The sequence below is a fragment of the Hemicordylus capensis genome, chromosome 3 (genome assembly GCF_027244095.1).
Source record: "Hemicordylus capensis ecotype Gifberg chromosome 3, rHemCap1.1.pri, whole genome shotgun sequence".
Taxonomy (NCBI): Eukaryota; Metazoa; Chordata; class Lepidosauria; order Squamata; family Cordylidae; genus Hemicordylus; species Hemicordylus capensis.
In genome coordinates, this window is record NC_069659.1 from 198,513,575 (window position 1) to 198,532,448 (window position 18,874).

General features: G+C 45.0%; 1 protein-coding gene across 24 annotated transcripts in view; it reads right to left on the reverse strand.

Annotated features, from left to right (window-relative positions):
• CAMK2G (calcium/calmodulin dependent protein kinase II gamma) overlaps window positions 1-16,838 on the reverse strand; it is a 263,893-nt gene extending 247,055 nt beyond the window's left edge. For 4 of the 24 annotated variants that reach the window (XM_053310728.1, XM_053310723.1, XM_053310733.1 and 1 more), the window contains exons 1-2: window positions 16,258-16,833; window positions 14,056-14,150 (exon numbers count right to left, since the gene is read on the reverse strand). In XM_053310728.1, coding sequence (XP_053166703.1) covers window positions 14,056-14,150; window positions 16,258-16,322 — 160 coding nt within the window. In that variant the 5' untranslated portion in view covers window positions 16,323-16,833. Of the gene's footprint in view, window positions 1-14,055; window positions 14,151-16,257 lie in introns of all 24 variants that reach the window. The other 20 variants (XM_053310727.1, XM_053310729.1, XM_053310725.1 and 17 more) reach the window with 10 other exon arrangements.
• Between the last annotated feature and the right edge of the window lie 2,036 nt (window positions 16,839-18,874).

Sequence of the window (18,874 nt, forward strand, 5' to 3'; positions counted from 1 at the left end):
GAATGTTAATAGCTGAAGAATCACTTCCCTCTACCTTTGGAAAAGCAACACTAGACTGGACAATACACTCACTGCCTGAACCTTACTGCACAAGAGGGGAGCATGAGTCTTCTTGCACCTGACTCTCTGCCCTACCATCACATCGTACCAAGTTAGAGTTCCTCTCAAGCATTTCTCAATACACAGATGAGCTAAACACAAGGAAATATTTCATTCACATTTGCACAATTAGGCAGAAGCAGGACAGACTGTAGGCAGAAGTAGGCAGGCTGGATGAGGGGACCAATGTATCCTCCATGGGACAATCATCCAAACCAGCCCACTGTCAACTACCAGGAGTGAGCCAAGAACATGGAGCCAAGTTCAAGAGGAGAGAGAAAGCATGCTGCGAGTTTATGGAAAACATGTCTACCCCCCTGCTCCAGCACACTGCTGCTCAAGGTGGCTTACAAACAACAAAACAGAACACAAAAAATCAGGAGTAATATTGAGTTATAACAGAGGCTAATATTGGTTAAACTGGAAATGAACTAAAAGGTTTTAAATGCCTCTTAGAAGGGAAGGACTTTTAAGCTCTTGACTAAAAGATTCAGATTCAGGGACCCTCTTGGAATCAGACACACGGTTCATGGATTTGCTGCCAGCTACAAAATGCCGGTCTGCCTCCACCTATACTCTCATATATTAGTGAATAAAGCAAAAGGAAACTAAGCACTGTATTCCTATCCCAGAATCTCTTGCCACTTGGAAATGTGGCACATACAAATGTATTGCAAGATGCTTTTGAGCTAAATTATGTGCACAGGTATCGCATATAAGTGTACTTGTTGGTACACACAAACTCTATCCAAATCAGTATACCACTCCCCGGGCCCATTTCCTTGTTTGCTATGACAAAATCACTTGATCTCTCACTTATATGCCGGACCTTCTGCACTGTTCACATTGAGAACAAATGCAGCAGTAAAGAAACTATTATTCCTTGTTGTACAACCATTAATACTGACCCAAATGCCAGTACACATCATCATTTCCAGCCAGGTTGTCCCCCATGTCAACTGTCTCCAGCTAACCATTGTCTAAAGAAAGGTCCTGTCTGAACCAGAAATAAGTGGATGGGTTTTGGAGAAGTTACTGCTATCATGCCCAGTGGCAGAGTGCACCCATGGTCAGAATACTGCTGCTGGTTCACTCTCTACAGAAGGACAATCACATACAGAAAAATCAGTGGTAGAAAGATGTGTAACATTACTTATCCCACCTACAGGGTTAATGAGTTGGAAATGCCCACCAACAGGTCTTTACGGTGGATGGTGAACCAGGAATAGTAATATTTTGCTATATCATATACCAAGGATAACATAGCTGGGAAAAATCTTGATATGTCTTAAGCCCAGGGACCCATAAGTTCACTCATCATGGTAAAGAGCCCCTGGTGGTGCAGTGGTAAAACTGCAGCCCTGTAACCAGAAGGTTCCAAGATCGATCCTGACCAGGGGCTCAAGGTTGACTCAGCCTTCCATCCTTCCGAGGTCGGTAAATTGAGTACCCAGAATGTTGGGGGCAATATGCTAAATCATTGTAAACCGCTTAGAGAGCTTCCAGCTATAGAGCGGTATATAAATGTAAGTGCTATTGCTATTGCTAAGCAGTTTCCCCACACCCCCAATGAGCCCCTGCCCCTCTCCAAAGCCTGGAACTGGAGAGAGTGATGGGAGGTTGTCCCGAAGGTTGTCATGCTATGCTTCACAGGCACAGAAGTCAGAGAGTTGGACTAGGACCAAATTCAAATCCCTGTTCAGCCATGAAACTCACTGGCTGACTCTGGGCCAGTCCCTTCTCTCAGCCTAGCCTTCCATACAGGGTATACTACTCTGAGCTCCTTGGAGAAAGAGTGGAATATAAATGTAAGAATAAACAGCACATTACAACCCTGACAAACTTTCCCTCTTCTTGAGCATGAAGTTGCAGAGGACTGCCCTCAATCTCGTGTGGCACTTTGAGCAATTTCAGAGCTCACCAGCATGCCAGACGAAAACCAATGTGGGTTTTCTGGAAATTTTTGAATTAGAAATGTGAAAACTCGAACACATTCAAAGTGTTACTTGGACATTTTTATTGGAACACTTCTAAATATTTTAAGACATGACAAATCAATAGTGTGCACTTTCCAAACACTGTTTAAATTTTAAAGGTGGCACAGAAAGCTACTAACATAGTAAGTTTTAGTACACCCAAAGAGCTGTGCATTAGCTATAATAAGAGAAAAAGTAAATTCCAGTTTTACAACTGCCTAATGTTACTGGTATTGTTTGCATTCATTAAATTCCTAATTAATTTTACATTTCTTTTTATTAATAGGAAGTTTTTCTCAGAAAAATATAGCAGTGAAACTTTTCCCATCCCACATTGCTGAAGAAAAGACCCCTTTCCCAAGTCATTGGAGGGGCAGAGCCCTGGCAGTCACCAATTTTGGCTGGTTACCAAGGCCAATCAGAATCTGCAGAACCTCACAGAAGGTCACATGTTTCAACAAAAGGAGACCCAGTTATTTAGCAATTTTGGCTGCCACTCAGTGTTTGAGAGGTATTTTTTCCAGCTGTCATAATAAAACATTAAATCATCAATCATGAATAACGCATACAACTCTCAGGAACAAGGCCCTCTTGCATTGATGGCTCCTTGGAATTAATACTGCTCTTCTAGAGAAGAGGCATCTTTCAGTATAAACAGAAAAAATGCTTGTGAGGACATCTGACACAAGCTGCATAGAGCAAAGTTGTGGGATCAGCAGAGCTATGGCTCTTTGATGTATGTATCATTTTGAATTGAATCTTTACCTCTCAATTCATCAAAAATGTGTGTCCACTAATAAAATCTCTGTTCCTTCAAGGCCATATATCCATCTTTCCATGCTCCTTCTCTATTTGCTTACCTTTCTCTGTATGTGTTCCATAAAGGTCAAATTACACAAAGATTGAATTTCCACCCCAAAGGAAGCCTGGCCACAATTATACCTAGACATATCCAGACATCATCTTCCTCCTGTATAATCTGTCCAAAGTTGGCCAATTAAGTTACCTAATAGATGCAAACGTGTGTTTTTAGCACACATGAAACAGTCTGTGTTGTTATAATCAACTCAACAGAAAAAAGGAAGAAAAAAGGAACAAGCTTGACTTTAGTAAGAGATTACCATCCAAGTCTACAAGGTTACCAGTCAGTGGACTGTACCAGTAACTCAGAGTAAGGTAAAGATAAAGTGTACTCTCAAGTTGTTTTCAACTCCTGGCACCCACAGAGCCCTGTGGTTGTCTTTGGTAGAATACAGGAGGAGTTTACCATTGCCTCCTCCCGCGCAGTATGAGATGATGCCTTTCAGCATCTTCCTATATCACTGCTGCCCAATATAGTTGTAGAACCGGCAACTTTCTGTTTGACAGTCAAACATTTCCCCACTGCTCCACTTAAGGTGGACCCACAATCAAATCATCAACCAGAAAGAGTATGTCCCGATCACTACTCCACTAGTTATGATGATTCATTTCAACAGGATTACATCTAGTTTGATTTATGAAGCTTCCCGAAGAATTAGCATAAGGTTAGAGGTTTGTACTAGAGCTGCTGGTAAACTTAAAACTAAGGTTTTGCCATCAAAGCCACCTTGAGCATTTAAGGCAGAATATAAATGCCTCTGATAAATAATGTTTACTCAAATTTGGGGAGTTTCTCATAGACAGAACTATTTAAAACCAGACCCAAACTGTCTGGGTCTCATCTTGCTAACTGCTTTCCTCCCCAGCATGAGGTCATAATATCCTTACTACGCTTCAGGGCCACACGGCTCCAGTCCATGAGCTCACATGGATTCCCTCTTCTCTGAATGCAATCCACATATATGGAAGCATCTAGGGCTTCGTTCCTCCAGCAACCTTCACCAATCTGATATTTCATCCCCTCATCTCTAATAAGTAACACTGGAGGAAGACAGTGGGATGAGGGAAGACCACCGCAAGGATAGAAACCTAAACGTTCCAACACACAGTGATACTATAACCTCATACCAGAGCTTCATATCCAGATCTATTCTGAGATCTGGATTAACTTTCTAGCCATCCTGAGAAAATCTGGGAATACAGTCAATTTCCTCTGGATTATTTTGAGACTGGACCAGGAGGGTACTTGTTCAAGCCTAAGTCTGAACAGAAGCAGAAGTTCATCTAGGAATTATCATGAGAATTATTATCTATCAATGCTGTGGACAGATTGGAATTCTTAAGTTTGTTACATTTTGGTCTGATTCAATGCAAGGCATCCTTCTCTAACATCCCTACTGGTGTAGGTAATTCTAGACTTGACATTATCACGGACAGGACAGACGAACAGCAGGCTGAAATCCTGCCTGCCATAGCACATTTATAAAATATACAGTGTAAACTGAGAGGCAACTTGGAAGCCAGGCTGACCCTGCCCACACACTGCACAGGGAGAGCACCGGTTTCTTGCTGCATCAGACCACAGCAAGGCAGTTTCTTGCCCAGACTCTTGGTTCTCTCTCTGCAGAAATCATTCCCAGCACCACTGAAATTGAGCTTCCATTAAATATGTTCCAATGCTTCTGGCAAGGTCAGGAGCTCCGTCACGTAATCTCTTCTGTTCCAGCGATCCCTTCTAAGTCAATTTGTTCCAACAATAAATAAAGATTCTATCACTACAACGTGCATCATCCTGCAGTGTTGCTTATAAGCAAGCGATCACAGAAAAGCAAAAGGAGGGAGTTAAGGCAGAAGGCAGCTGGCACAAGTGGAAGGCTGCAGTTTATGACATCAGCTTATTACTCCCTCCCCCCACCCTCAACACACACACACACACACACACACACACACCACATATACACACACACTTCCCTGATCCATGGATGTGTATAATGAAACAGAAAGCATAGGACTCCAGGCACCTGCATTTAAATGGCAATGGCAACCTTCTCTTTTTAAAAAGACAAGTTCTGCCCAGCATCCCTACTGCTTACTGACTCTTATCCTGTTCTGCCTGAAAACAGCCAACAGGACTGAACACACATTGGAAAAACTCCATTGCTCCATTTCTGTTTTCATCCTTCTATACACACACACACACACCTCCCCGATAGTTCTGATGGATAAGACACTGCTCTTCTTCACTATGGATAACCAGGCTTCTTCTAGGACGTGGTACTGACCAGCATGCAAAACCAGTGGGTTTGTTTTCTTGTTTTCAGTAGAGAGCACTCCCCCTCTTCCCCATATGCAGACAAGCTTCTGCTTTAGTGTTCTGGTCACCAGAGCTAGCAGCTGGTTTCAGGCGTCTGCTAACGTGCACTGTAGATTCTCCTTTTTTGTGACAGACCTGACTGCTGAACTGCAGTGCAGCACACTGTTGCTTGTATCCAGTTGTGTGTGCTGCGGGAAGGGAGAGATGACACAAGAGCAGCCCTAGCTCAGCTGCATCATATAGAATGACCACACACACTCAGAGGGGTGTGTGTGTGTATAAGCTCTTCACCTTCTAGGTACAAATGCATGCATGCACGCACAAGGAAAGTCTAGGATGGCCATCTATGAATGCAACTTGGAGGATTAGCCTGCATCTTACAGGCAGCATCACATACCCAGGAGAGCACCCTAAAAAGCCCTTTTGAAAGAGCCTTTTGAAAAACCACATGTACACAGCCCCCCCCCCCCAAAAGAGAACATAGCTGGCAGGGAAAGTGTTATAAAGGCATGGAACCCAGGAAATGAGCTGTGTAAGTCAACAAATAAGCCTGCGTACAAAACAAAATACATCCCTCGCTCCACAGTGAGGAGTAATCTTCCCAACTCCAAAACTGAAAAGTCTGCCAAATAAAAGCAGAAAGCATCTGCCACCCAAAATTCTCCACCTTTATGCTCTGCAATGCACAACCATACCTAAAATAAGAATTTTCCAAGAAAAAGTCTCTCCCCATCCCTCCTCCAGTATAGCTAAAGCAGAGTGTGTCCACTCCAACCCTACAAGGGGAATTCTAAATATGGAGGAGTGTAATATTCTGGGAAGATTCTATGCCATTTAACCACTTCTCAATCAAGTGTCAGCCCAAATGTTGCTTTACGGCAATACCTGAAAGTAAGGTCCATTGAGTTGCAGCAAGGCTCACCCTGGCACGTGTGCGCACATGCGTGCACACACGTCACAAATTTGAAATTGCTCATTTGATCAGTATTGTATCAATTTATTGTTATTTTATGGTACAGAGTATCTTTGGAAATAAAACATTTTCATACAGAAAAATATGGTATTGGAAAATTTTTCGTGAGTTGCTACCTAGTTAAGGCTAAAGTGAAGATGAGTTTGAAGGTTTCTGCCCTGTAACACACAGACACATTTCAATGAAGCAAAAAAAAAAAAAAATGTAGTGACACCGGTGTGTGTCTGTGTGTATATGTACTTCCATACTTATCTAGACAGCTTTCCCCAAGTGCTCAAAGCAGAACACTGCCTGGAACTGGGTCAGACCACTGGTCCATCTAGCCCAGTCCCATTTACTCTGACTGGCAGAAGCTCTCCAAGGTTCCCTCAGCCCTGCTACCCAAGATCATTTCAGCTGGATATGCCAAGGATTGAAGCTGGGATCTTCTACCTACAAAGCACATACTCCACTCCTGAGTTATGACCCCTACTTTACACACACTCTAATATGTTAGGTCAATATTACTGCATCACTCCCATGTAACAGAAGATGGGGGCTGAGGCTGCCAGATACTAGCTGTCCAAGATCAGCTAGCAAGATCATGGCCCAAGCAAAATCTGAACCAAGGACTTCATGAATCAGCTTATGGCCTGTGCCACTATGAAGCTTCAGCAGCTCCATTTCTTTGCATGTTTACAAACATTAACAGCCCTCTCCATAGAGAACTTCACCCCCAAACCAATTTTCATGCAGTTTCATTGTGTGCCACGACCTTTTGTATATGCTCCCTGCAATTGATCTACAACCTGTTTCCTGCAGACATTTCCAAGACAAGTTTACAATGCTAGTGAACAGCTTAAGCAGGTCTCAGGAGTCAAACACCAGCCAAACATTCTGCTCTCCCCTCACACACAGCATATTCCTCAGCTGCAGCAGACCCAAAAGGAGAAGAATGACTGTACAGAAAGAGATTTTATCTCTTTGCTGAGCACACATATCTGGATCATACCACATTCTCAATGTGAGAAGTTGACTCTCTCAGTCTCTGGCTTAACCATTAGACCAGGGCTGCAAAGGAAGCCTACTGTGTGAATAAGCCTCAGGAAAGGGAACACTGGGTTGAGGGGAATCCAATCGATCTTGGGACATTGCAAACCATCTTGGGATCTTGTACTAAATTAGTTTTGGGTTAAAATGTATATTGACTGTTGTGCAAAGTATCAGAAGTCATTGTGCTGGCAGTAATGTGTGGCTTTTCTTGGTGTGCTTCTAACTTAGGCCCCTGGAGCAAAGAGTAATACTGATATATTTTTTAAAGCACTGCTGAAGACTGATCAGTTCAAATTTAGTTTCTTTATGGAATAGTAAAGCAAATATTGAATTAGGGAGGGAGGGAATATTCAGTTCTCTAAATTCAGCTGACGTTGGGGCTACAATCCCCATCATACCCGATTATTGGCCACTGTAACTGGTACCGTGTGAAATAGCGGTACTATTAAGTAAATATAAATAGTAAATACTAAAGTATTGATAGTACTATTTGCTTCAGGGGCCCAAGTTTGAACCACGCCAAGAAAAGCCACACAATATTGCCGGCACAATGACTTCTGATACTTCGCACAATATGCATTTTAATCCAAAACTAATTCAATATGAGGTCCCAAGATGATCTACAACGGCCCAAGCATAGATTGGATTCCCTCAACCCAATGTTCTCTTTCCCAAGGTTTATTCACACAGTAGGCTCCTTTTTGCAGTCAGACATTGCTTAGTAACATATGACATGCAGTCACTCAAATACAGATAGTTCACACATTAGAGATCAGCAGCTTTCCCCCTCTCTTGAATAGGAACTGACAAACTACCTAAGGGTTGGAACCCTTAGCTTTGCCACCTTGTAGTGAGCTGTTTTGAAATCAGCCATGGGCCAGGGGCAAATATCAACTGCCCCCCTAGCATGCACCCAAGTGGCAGAGTATACAGTGGTCTCTCCCTCTCTCTCTCGTCCAGCCTAGAAAGTTTAGCAACCCTTAAAGGCTATAAGAGGAGGACGTCAAGCCAGGCTGACATGGCTTGGAAACAGCATGGACTCCATGAAAGGCTGTATATGCCTCCCTTAAGAATTACTGGCCTTTTAAAAAGGCAGAGTAAAGTGAGTTACATGTTTAGCCTGATGTGGGGGAGGGGGTAGCAGCACGGTCATCTCCACCACTGCTCCCTGACCCTAGCAACAGAGGAAGATAGGGAGAAAAGATATAACAGTTCAGAAGGACAACACATACATAAACATTACAAGGAGTCACAACCTTACTGTGAACCCCCACCCCAGAAAACGTTTCCAAGTAGCACAAGCAAAAGCCCATTTGATGGAGCAGGCTGAAGTCCAAACAGACTGAAGTTGCATTTCCAGATGAGAAACTGGAAACAAAATTATTTATTTATTATTTCTCTGTGTAAACCACCCTGAGCTATTTTTGAAAGGGTGGTATAGAAATCGAATGAATGAATGGATAAAATCAAGGCAACTTCCAACTATGGAGAACAAGAAAAGCCAGGAATCACATTCCAGCCAGAACTTTTTCCAGTAAAAACTAAACGCCATCATTGGTGATGATTTGCTATGGACATCACTCTATCCCTGATATCTCTAAAGTGGAAGCCTTATAAAATATGCATTGGAAGTTAGAATGGAGCACTGGTTCCATTTGAAACTGGAAGTACCAATGCGGACTGTATTGAAATCACACCCCCTTGGTTCCAGTTAAAACTGGTTGTTATATACACATATAAGGTTCACATGTATCAGAAAAAATGAGACGTGCTTGTGTCCTGTGGGGCCAGAGCTTTAAGCAAGCAATGTCAAGCAAAACACATAACCTACTAGAGAAAACACTGGCCACTGTAGCTTTCTTAGAAAGCAACTCTGATGCATAGGGACAGTGATTTGGGACTTCCTACACTGCCGATTTACAGTTTGGCCACGTTATCTGGCATCACTTTTGCTCCAATACTTTCTGAGCCATTCTAATATGTACTCAGTCTCAATTCACATGGCTGCCCTGCAACACCACAGAAACTAAACACCTCTTAGGTCACAGGGAGCTATATCTGATCCTACATACTCTGCCAGATTCCTTTCGTTTCCAGCACAGGTTCCTTATTAGACACAGATTCCAACAGTCTATCACTAGTCTTCTTGCAGTGTGCTTTTTTACTGTTGTATTCTCTTCTATTCCATATTTGTGCACAAATCCTATGCAACCATGCAGCTATTTTTGAAAATGTTGAATTTAATTAACTCTCAATCACCAGCACAAGAATATTCTTATGACATTTATGCTGTCCATCAAAACCATTCTATCCTGGCTGTTTTCACGGGTTCCAGGCACATTAGATTGCCCTCTACTTAGCTGGCAAGTACCAGTGGCCCGCATTTTGCTGCAGCTCAACAGCTGTCCAGGTACTTAAAATCTTATGTGAGCACATTATCTGATGATTTTGGATACCATGACAACTGAGTGACAGATATTTATTTTGCTGAAGCCCTGCCGTTTTTACAGTACTCCAACATACAGTATATATTTGCCAAGAGTAGATTCAGGCAACCTTTCTGCAGCCACTGTATGGTGGAAACTCACATCAAACCGAGTTGCACGACAAACCTCCTATAGACAGCATAGATAAAAGCAAAGTTAGCTTCAGGCTGGTTTGCCCACACAGTGGGATAACTTGTCATCTGAATCCAACAGACCATGTATTTGTCAGATGGGAAGAGAAGGACACACATGTAATATAACAAGCAGGAATACTATTTATGAGACAGGACAGGGCAACCACGGTTGTCGTCCTGTTCCTTCCAGTCTCCTGCACAGCACCCAGAGCTGGCCCATTATTTCCACTGCCATAAGCACATTTAATTCTACCCTTCCTCCTGGTGCCTTATTACAACAGCACATTACATGACAAGGAGTTGACGAGGACACAGTCTTATTTTCATTTTTAGTACTTGTACCTCTTGGTTTCCTTCTTTTTACAATTTTGTCTATGCCTGGGCTAACAAGCCTCTTGATCATAGGCCCTAAAACTCAAGGGATATAATGTGGTCACAGAGAGACCACATTATGCCTGTTTTTAAACAGCGGCACTGGTTGTCAATAGGTTTCCGGGCAAAGTACGAAGTATTGTTTATTAGCTTTAAAGCCCTGAAAGGCTTAGGTCCGGGTTACCTGAGAGCATGCCTTTCTCTACAAGATCCCCACTGCTCATTAAGATCATCAGGAGGGGTCTGTCTTCAGGTGCCACCCAATGTTCCCTCTAACAGGGATTCCCAGATGTTGTTGACTACAACTCCCAGAATCCCCAGCTGCAATGGCTTTTGATTGGGGATTCTGGGAGTTGTAGTCAACAACATCTGGGAATCTGTTAGAGGGAACACTGTTACCACCAGTTCATCTAGTGGAGACCTGGGATCAAACCTTCTCCGTTGCCACCCCTTAGTTGTGGAACGCGCTCCCCATGAATATAAGCGGTGTCTTCCTTGGAGGCCTTCAGGAGAGCCTTAAAGACCAGTCTCCTTAGGCTGGCTTTTAATATCTACTTTTAGTTTTAATTTTAATGAGTTTTAATCTGGTTTAAATGTGTGTGTGTTTTAAACTGTTTTATTGTGTGTTTTTTATTTTAATGTAAACCACCCCAAGCCACTTTAGGAAGGAGAGTATATCAATTGAATAAATAAATAAAATATCACTCGGCTTCCAAGCTGCTAACATTTCTTGCCTTCTCCAGAAGTGCAGGCAATGGTGCTCGGCCACCTAGACATTCTACATAGCAAGTCGTGCACCCCAGAGGTTTTGGTACTCGCAACAGTACTCTAGTTGGTCTCTCTGGCTGAGGCAGCCTTAAAAGCAACCAAGTACATCCTAGCTCTTTAATAAGCGATTTACCCTGCCAGAAAGCAGTTTCTCCCAACTCCCACAACACCACAAACCAAGCTCCTGCCATGATTGGTAAGAAGGTGACTACCAAGATAGCCAATTCCCCCACCTCACAGTAACTCCCCAATAACCTTCTTCCACTGCAAGTCACCAGCCCCAGCCAACAGCTTCCCAGATACACAGGGAAAACACAGCCATCACCTCACCGAGGAAGAGTTGCTCTTCATCTCTGCACACACACTCCTGAACACTCTGTCTTCGTCACTGAAAGTTCTGTGGGTTTCATTCCAGTTTTCCCTTTGCTCAAACTGAGTGGTGGAATACAGAGATCTTTTAATGCCAACCTTTGTCCTCCATTATTTCCTCAGCTGTCAAAGTAATTCTTGGCTCTGTTATAGTTACATGCTAGGTTTCACCCTCGGTCACCTGCCATTCCTTCACCCCACCCTCCTGATGAATGAACAAACTGTGTCAGAGAAGCCAGAGAGAGGAAGTAATTGCAATATAGCATTACGCACTTGCACACCAATGCAGCCCTTCATCATTTAATCATTGTTTTATAGCTCCTTCAGAATACCACCAGAAGGTGATCAATAATATCCCTACACCACAATGGGAAACAGTCAGCATCTGAATCCAACTGAAACAGGACTGTGATTCCTGATGTTACTGTACAACATCAAATCCAGTATTCTGGGCCCAGTTCCTCCTGTTCTTCTACTATCTGTGGCAATTCCTCTGTAATAAGACTTAGCATATATTTCTTCAAACAACCCTGTTAAGTGGTTTATTATTACCACCATATCGCTAATGGGGGACCAAAGCCAAGAACAGTGGCTACTAGATTTATGCAAAGCTTCAGAGGCCTATTCAGATCTGGCCCTATTCAGCCCAATCTAAACCGCTGTCTTTACTTACAGGGCTAGGCAGGGGGTGGGGTAAGAGACAGACGGTTTCTCTCTCACCTTGTTCCCAGAAGCAGCAGGAATTTAAAACAAATTCTATCAGGGTCTCCCCGGCAGTCCTAGGAATGGCACAGGCCCTCCGGGAAACTATAGGTTTTCATATAAGTGAAGCCCTGGAAATGTCTACAATTCCCAGGAACACTTGAGTCACTCCCAGGACCACAAGGGAAACCCTGCTGTAAGTCATTTTAAAGCCACTATTGCTCCTTCACCATCAGGACACTCTCTCCACCCTGTCTCTCCTGCCTGGTATGGAAGCAAAATGGGAATGCCTTCAAAGCCCCACACTGAATTGGAGTCTCCCCAAAGACAGTCCCCAAATCAAAGTGGGGCTGTTTCACACAACCCCCTGCTCAGTAGAGGAGCATCTTTTTAAAGCGGTGGTTCTCTTTATTTAGCAGAGGTGGGAAGCAACTGGATCCCCAGCACAGCATCCCTCCAGTGGCCGTTGCTGGTGTCTAGCTTATGTTTCTTTTTTAGATTGTGAGCTCTTTGGGGACAGGGAGTTATTTTGTTTATCTATCTATGTAAACCACTTTGGGAACTTTGGTTCAAAGTGTTATATAAATATTCCTCGTTTTCATAATCCTAGTGGCCACCCTAAGCCCAAAAAGTCCGTTGCCATGGTGAAATTTGAACTGAGGACTTCCTGGCTTAAAGTACACACTCTTTGCCATTAAACCAGCTATGAGGAGAAAACAGCAAGGCAATTTCCATTGTTACAGGCACTAGGGCTACTGCCACTGGAGCTGCTTAAAAACTTGGAAAAAATCCAAGCCTCCAAAGGGAAGCAGCAGCACAGCGACAGCACATTTATATGGAGCAACGAAAAAAAGGGAGGATAACAAAACTGATACATTTCATAGTGAGCTCTGAGGCAACTCTTTTGCCCAAATGGAAGACTGTTTGTCCTTCGACAGTTACACTGAAACCCAAGAACAGGCAAATTTATATCCGTTTCTTGTAAAGAAAAGATTGTGTCTCTTGAGATTAACCACATCTGGGCTGAAGATATATGCATCCTACATTTCACTTAAACATACAGCCTATTACTAGGCAAAACTAGCAACAGTTTGCCACGAATGACAGTGAATACGGCTACTGCTTTGGACCATCTATCTCTCATACTGGACAAAGTATGGCTGCACCAACACATCCATCCTACAAGGAATGAGCAGTAGATCTGAGATGTCTGGTCTCTCCCATAATAATTTGAGCATTTATGAAGACATCATATGAGGACCACTTCACTTTATTTTTTTCAACTGAGATTTAGCCAAATGTTGAAAAAATGCATCACGGTGCCCTTTGGACAGTACACGCTACACCCTTCTTCCTGACAGAGAAAAAAAAGATGTTACAACATTTAATTATACCAACAAGCTCCAGGAAACACAAGGAGCTAGAACTCCTATAAAAACCATATTCCACAAACGATATATACACGTATATGTAATTCCTTCAAATGTGCTTTGCTCATGACCGTGAGACTGCTTCCTGCATTTCTTGTAAAATGCACAATGAGTACTTAAGATACAAATCCTGACATTAAAGTTTAGGGTCACACATACAATACCTGATCCTATGCATGCTTTCTCAAGAATAGGCCCAGTAAGTTCAACGGGAAATGGATGCATCTATTTCCAACATATACAAAAAATAACACTAAATTTTCAATAGGCACCATGGGGAAACGCCAATGTAATATTCCAGGGATTGAAGATCCCTTGTAAGAGATCTTATTCCAGAAAACAGAACCATTCTAATTTGCTTTCTATTCACTCTCCACAAGCCACTGATTTGGAAAACACAATACAAATCTGAATAAAAATAAAAGTTGCCCCCTCTTTGTGCCAAAGCTAGTGCTTGTCACATCACGTGAATTAAGCCATTCATTCTCCATCATGGTCCTGCAGGGGAATTTGATCGAGGCCAGCATACCAACACTCACCCCTGGCTGACAGCTTCTTAGTATTGATGATCTTTGCAGCATATTCCTGGGATGAGGATTTCTTCACACATCTGCGAACCACCGAGAAAGCTCCCCTGGAACAAAGAGGAAAGGCTGGACTTGTGAAACTGCAGTTAAGGATGATACCCAAATCAAGTACTAAACCTAAACCAAAACATCTCATGAATGAATTATGTCCAAATATTTAACCAAATGCAGGAAGGACATCATTACTTCAACCAGCATTTTAAGATCTGAAAACAGAAAGCATTGAGAATTACAAGCATGTGGGGAGAGAAGTGATCAGCAGAGGAGATGCATGAAATGATAGCTGGAGTGGATATGAATACTGGCTTCCCAAAATGTAGAGGCATGATGATGATGATAAATAAATTATTATTATTATTATTATTATTTAAAATAATAATAATAAAGTCAGTTCTCTTAAGCTCTTGTCTCGGCCTCAACATGAGCTCACTGCGACAGTTTTGACATTACTGCTCCTAGCATCCCTGTCTGTAAAATGGGGATAGAAACTTGCCTTACATGCAAACTAGAGGGATGGTTTTGTTTATTTGTATTTATATTGGCCCTTTTGTAACATGACCCTAATTATACTTTTTAAGCAATACAAATTTACCCAGGAATGTGAGCAGAAAATAAGATAAGTGGGTGTGCTAGCAAAAGGAAAAGGCCCCAATTCTGGATAAACCAGGGAGGCGTGAGAACAGGGTCTGGAAAGCAGCCCCACCAAAAGGGCAACAGAGGGAGCAAAATGTATGCAACACCAGGGTACTTATGAGTGCAAGAAGAGGAAGAAACATCACAGCCTTGGGAGAGGGCAAAAGGGGTCTCAATGCCCCCCATACACAGAAGATAGACTGCCTGCAGCTTAGAATGAGGAAACATCAAGACAGCAGACAGGCACAAACATCCATGGATACCAGCCCAACAAAAGTGACTTGACCAACAGCATCAGAGCTATTTCTTGTCCATGTATTCCCACCCACCTCTAGTTGTGTGTAAGTCAGAAAGAATCATATCCCTAAAAGAAGAGCCGGAAAGCAAGTTGAGTCCTTGAGCTGGAGAAGTGGCTAGAAGTACAAGAAGGGGGGTGGGGGAAGAGTGGAGATGCAGCAGCACCCAGGAACTGGTGCAAGAAGGGAGGAGGAATCAAATGCAGCAGTACCTGGGATGCGTCTAAAACCACCTCCCCCCCCCACACACACAATGTATCCATCCCATCCTGAATCCCCCCTACACACTACGGAGGAAGAAACCAGTGGATGTGTGGGGCCGATGAGAGAATAATTGGGGTGGGGGTGGGGAAGAGAGAAAAGAGAGAAAGCCACAGGGAGCCTCCCTTGATGCAAGAGAAATGCAGTAGTGTCCCTTGTAGTGCAGGAAGGGGGGGGGAGGCAAAGAGTCTTGAAGTTACAGGCTGCAGCAACAGCAGGAAGGGTGGCATTAAGGCAGAGAAAGCAGGGGGGCTCCTGGGTAACAGGCTGCAGAATCCACTTCAATAATGCTCAAACACGCATATTTCTCGGGGTAATGAACAGCCAGTGCAAATTCGATGGTGCATTGAGCCCCGCACAGTGAGGAGGCAGACACTGCACAACGCTTCACACGTCTCAATTGCCACTCAACCCCACTCTCTTTCATCGCCTCGCCATAATACAGCGAGGTAGTTTCCCTCCTCCTTACGCGGGAGCAGTTCTTCTACCGCAGCAATAATGGAATCATTAGCAGTGACGGACCAGGTCGTTTGCTCAATCCGGAGTACAGGTGGAACGCGATTCCGTCCCTGTGCTCCGATTCTGCTGCTCTGCTCCAGGAACAGTTAAGGAAAGACCGCACCGGGGGCGGGGGGAGAAGAGGAGAAAGGAGGAGAGGAGCTAACTAGAAAGACTTCCTGAGTAGCAACTCTAACAGCACAAGGGACGAAGGAAGGGGAAAAGCACCGAGGTGCGCGGCATGGGGAAGGCGGTAGCTGTGGGATCCAAGAACAGGATGGAAGCAAGTGTGAGCGAAGCCAGGGGGTGCGAAAGAGGAAGGAGCAGCTCTCGCCCGACTGCTAGCTGGGGAGAGGGGCAGCGGCTGCACCAGCACCCCGGTGCAACAACAGCCCAGCTGCCGGTGGCTGCGCAAAACGGAGGAGGAAGAGGCTGGCGAGGAGGAGCAAGCGATCGGGCTGCGTACTTGCCGAGCTCCTCGTAGAGCTGGTATTCGTCGGTGAAGCGGGTGCACGTTGCTGGGGTGGCCATGTTCGAGCTGCAGAAGGTGGAAAGGCTCGGCTGGCTGGCTGGCTGGCTAGCAGGCACGTTGGTTCTCTCAGTGCCGCCGCCGCGGGGACATCGGACAGGGCGAGGCTCCAAGGCGGTCTGCAGGCGAACAGACGGGACGGGCACAGACAAGCTGGGCGAGTCGCGCTTTCGTCACACCTCCTGTAGTTGCCGCCGCTCTTACTACTACGACTACTACTTCGGCCTCAGTCTCCTCCTCCTCCCGGAGCTGGTGCCGGCGCGACTCTCCGCCCAGCTGAGCGCTCCCCACCCGCTTCACTGCGCACAGTCACCGCTCCCAGCAGAAGGGGAGGGAGAAGGAGGAGGCTGAGCGCGCCCAGCACCGCGAGATCTTCCCTGAGAAGGGGGTAGAGACGCCGCCACCGCCGCCTCTTCTTCCTTCCTTGCCTCCGCCTACCAGCCGACCTCCCTCCCTCGAGGTGTGGCTGGAGGAAGCGCGGAGAGACCTACGGTTGCCCGCAGGCGAAGGGAGAGCTGGGGCTGCGCTTGCGTGCCCTCTGGCTTGAAGCCACTGCTTCCCTGCCCTGGAAAGGAGACGTCTCCCCAGCGGAGGCGGGGCGATCGAAGCTGGACGCCGCCACTTCGAAATCGAGTAGCTAAGCCGGGCAGAGAAAGCCAAAGCACTGCTTCACCCCGCAAAGTGTTTGCGGAATGCGAGAAGGCCCATTGAAGTCCGTGGGGTTTCCTTTTCAAGTCAAGATGCAGCCGAGCGGGCTGCATACACTGACTTGGGAGTGGGAGGCAGTCTTGGTGGTGACACAGATGGGGTTTATTTCCCAGGGAGCAGCATGCACCTCACAAGGCTGCAAACAAAACCACCTTATCATTGAGCATGGATTGTTGTTTGGCTAAAATCCATTATGTGACTATTTAAGTTCCTTTCCGCCGCCTCAGTCAGAGTGGGTGGGGGGCCCCTCTGAGGCGGAATGCAAGAGGGGGCAGGCAGGACGCAGCATTCACCCAAAGGGGCTGCACGCCTGCTTGAGAGTGTCGACAAATGCGAACCCGTCTTGCTTGCGCCGGCCAAAGAGAGGCCGCTACTCTCGCCTTCCAAGGCTCGGTCTGCCTCCTCTCCGCTCTCTTTAGAAGCATATATGCAGGGAGGGAAGAGGCACCGTACTGCAGCACAGCCCCTCCAGGGCTCGCCCGCGCCAATCCGGCAAGAGCAGGCGGCTGCAGATTGCTGGCAATTTCCCCTTTGCGTACACTTGGCCGGATCCACCTTCTCGAGCGGTGCAAAAGGCCTCTTCTCCTCGTGACCGAAACACGTAAATAAAGAAATGTGCTTCACGAACAGAATGTGGAATACTAGTGTCATTCGATCAGAAGCAGAAACTGTAAAAATTAGTATCTATTTTACATATTCTACCCTGCTTGGCAGCCAAAAGGCTTTCCGATAGATTCAATCAGCATGTGCCCCCCCCCCCCAAGAGCAATTGGTGAAACCAGTCCATGAAAAACTCGGCAGCAACAGAAGGAAGGCGGCAAATGAAAGGCCGATTAAATCGGTAGGTCTTGACCAGCTTCCTAAAACTTAGCCCCTAGTTCTTAATAAGGTGGTAAACCTAGCTTTTATCATTTCGGAGCCAAACAAGACTTGACATTGGGAACCCTGCCAGGATCACAAAACAAACAATATGCAAATAACTATTAAACCGTGTGTGTTGCCTGCGTGCGTGTACACACCACAGGTGAGGTCTCCAAAGAGCAATAGTTACACCTAATGGAGCCACTCATTTCACGAGCTAGCTTCGCTAGAGGTGTTTCAGAAGAACCTAGAGGGGAGGAAGAGAGAGATGATTTTCACAGCCACCATTCATCATTTTCCTGGCTTCCCCATGTATTATTAAATCTTTATTCTAACAAGAAGCTGGTCATGTTGAATCAAAAGCACAAATGCAAGACTTTTCTCCCACTAGGGGAAGGTAAATGATATTTCTGTTCCTCACCAATTTCCTTGTATCTAACCTTAACCCAAAGATGACTGTTACTCTTGACTGTGGGTTCTGGTGAACTAGGGATAGTGGAAAGGCCTGTTTTGAATGAGGGTTGCACACCCCCTGGAGCAGCAGATTTATAGTTTGGGAGTACTCCTGGAACCCCCCCCCCTTGTTCCTGGATACCCAAGGTGCAGTGGTGCCCAGGAGTGTTTTTTTACCACCTTCATCTTGTATGCCAGCTGACCCTTTCTAAAGAAACCAGACTTGGCCTTGGTCATGCATAATAATCTTCAGGTTAGGTTACTGCAGTGAACCCTGCCTGGGGTTGCCCTTGAAGACAGCCCAGAAGGGCCACTGGTTCAGAACATGGGTGGCTGCCAGAATTCTGACGGAAGCAGATAGGTCAGATCACAGTAGCCAGAACCATTACCAACTTCATTACCGACATACTATTCCTGGTGCTGGTTTGTATTCTAAAGCCCTAAATAGTCTGGGACCAGAATATTTCTGAACATGCAGGAAAATGCCCCAAAATTATAATAAAAAGTAATGGCAACCAATGTTCCTCTAACA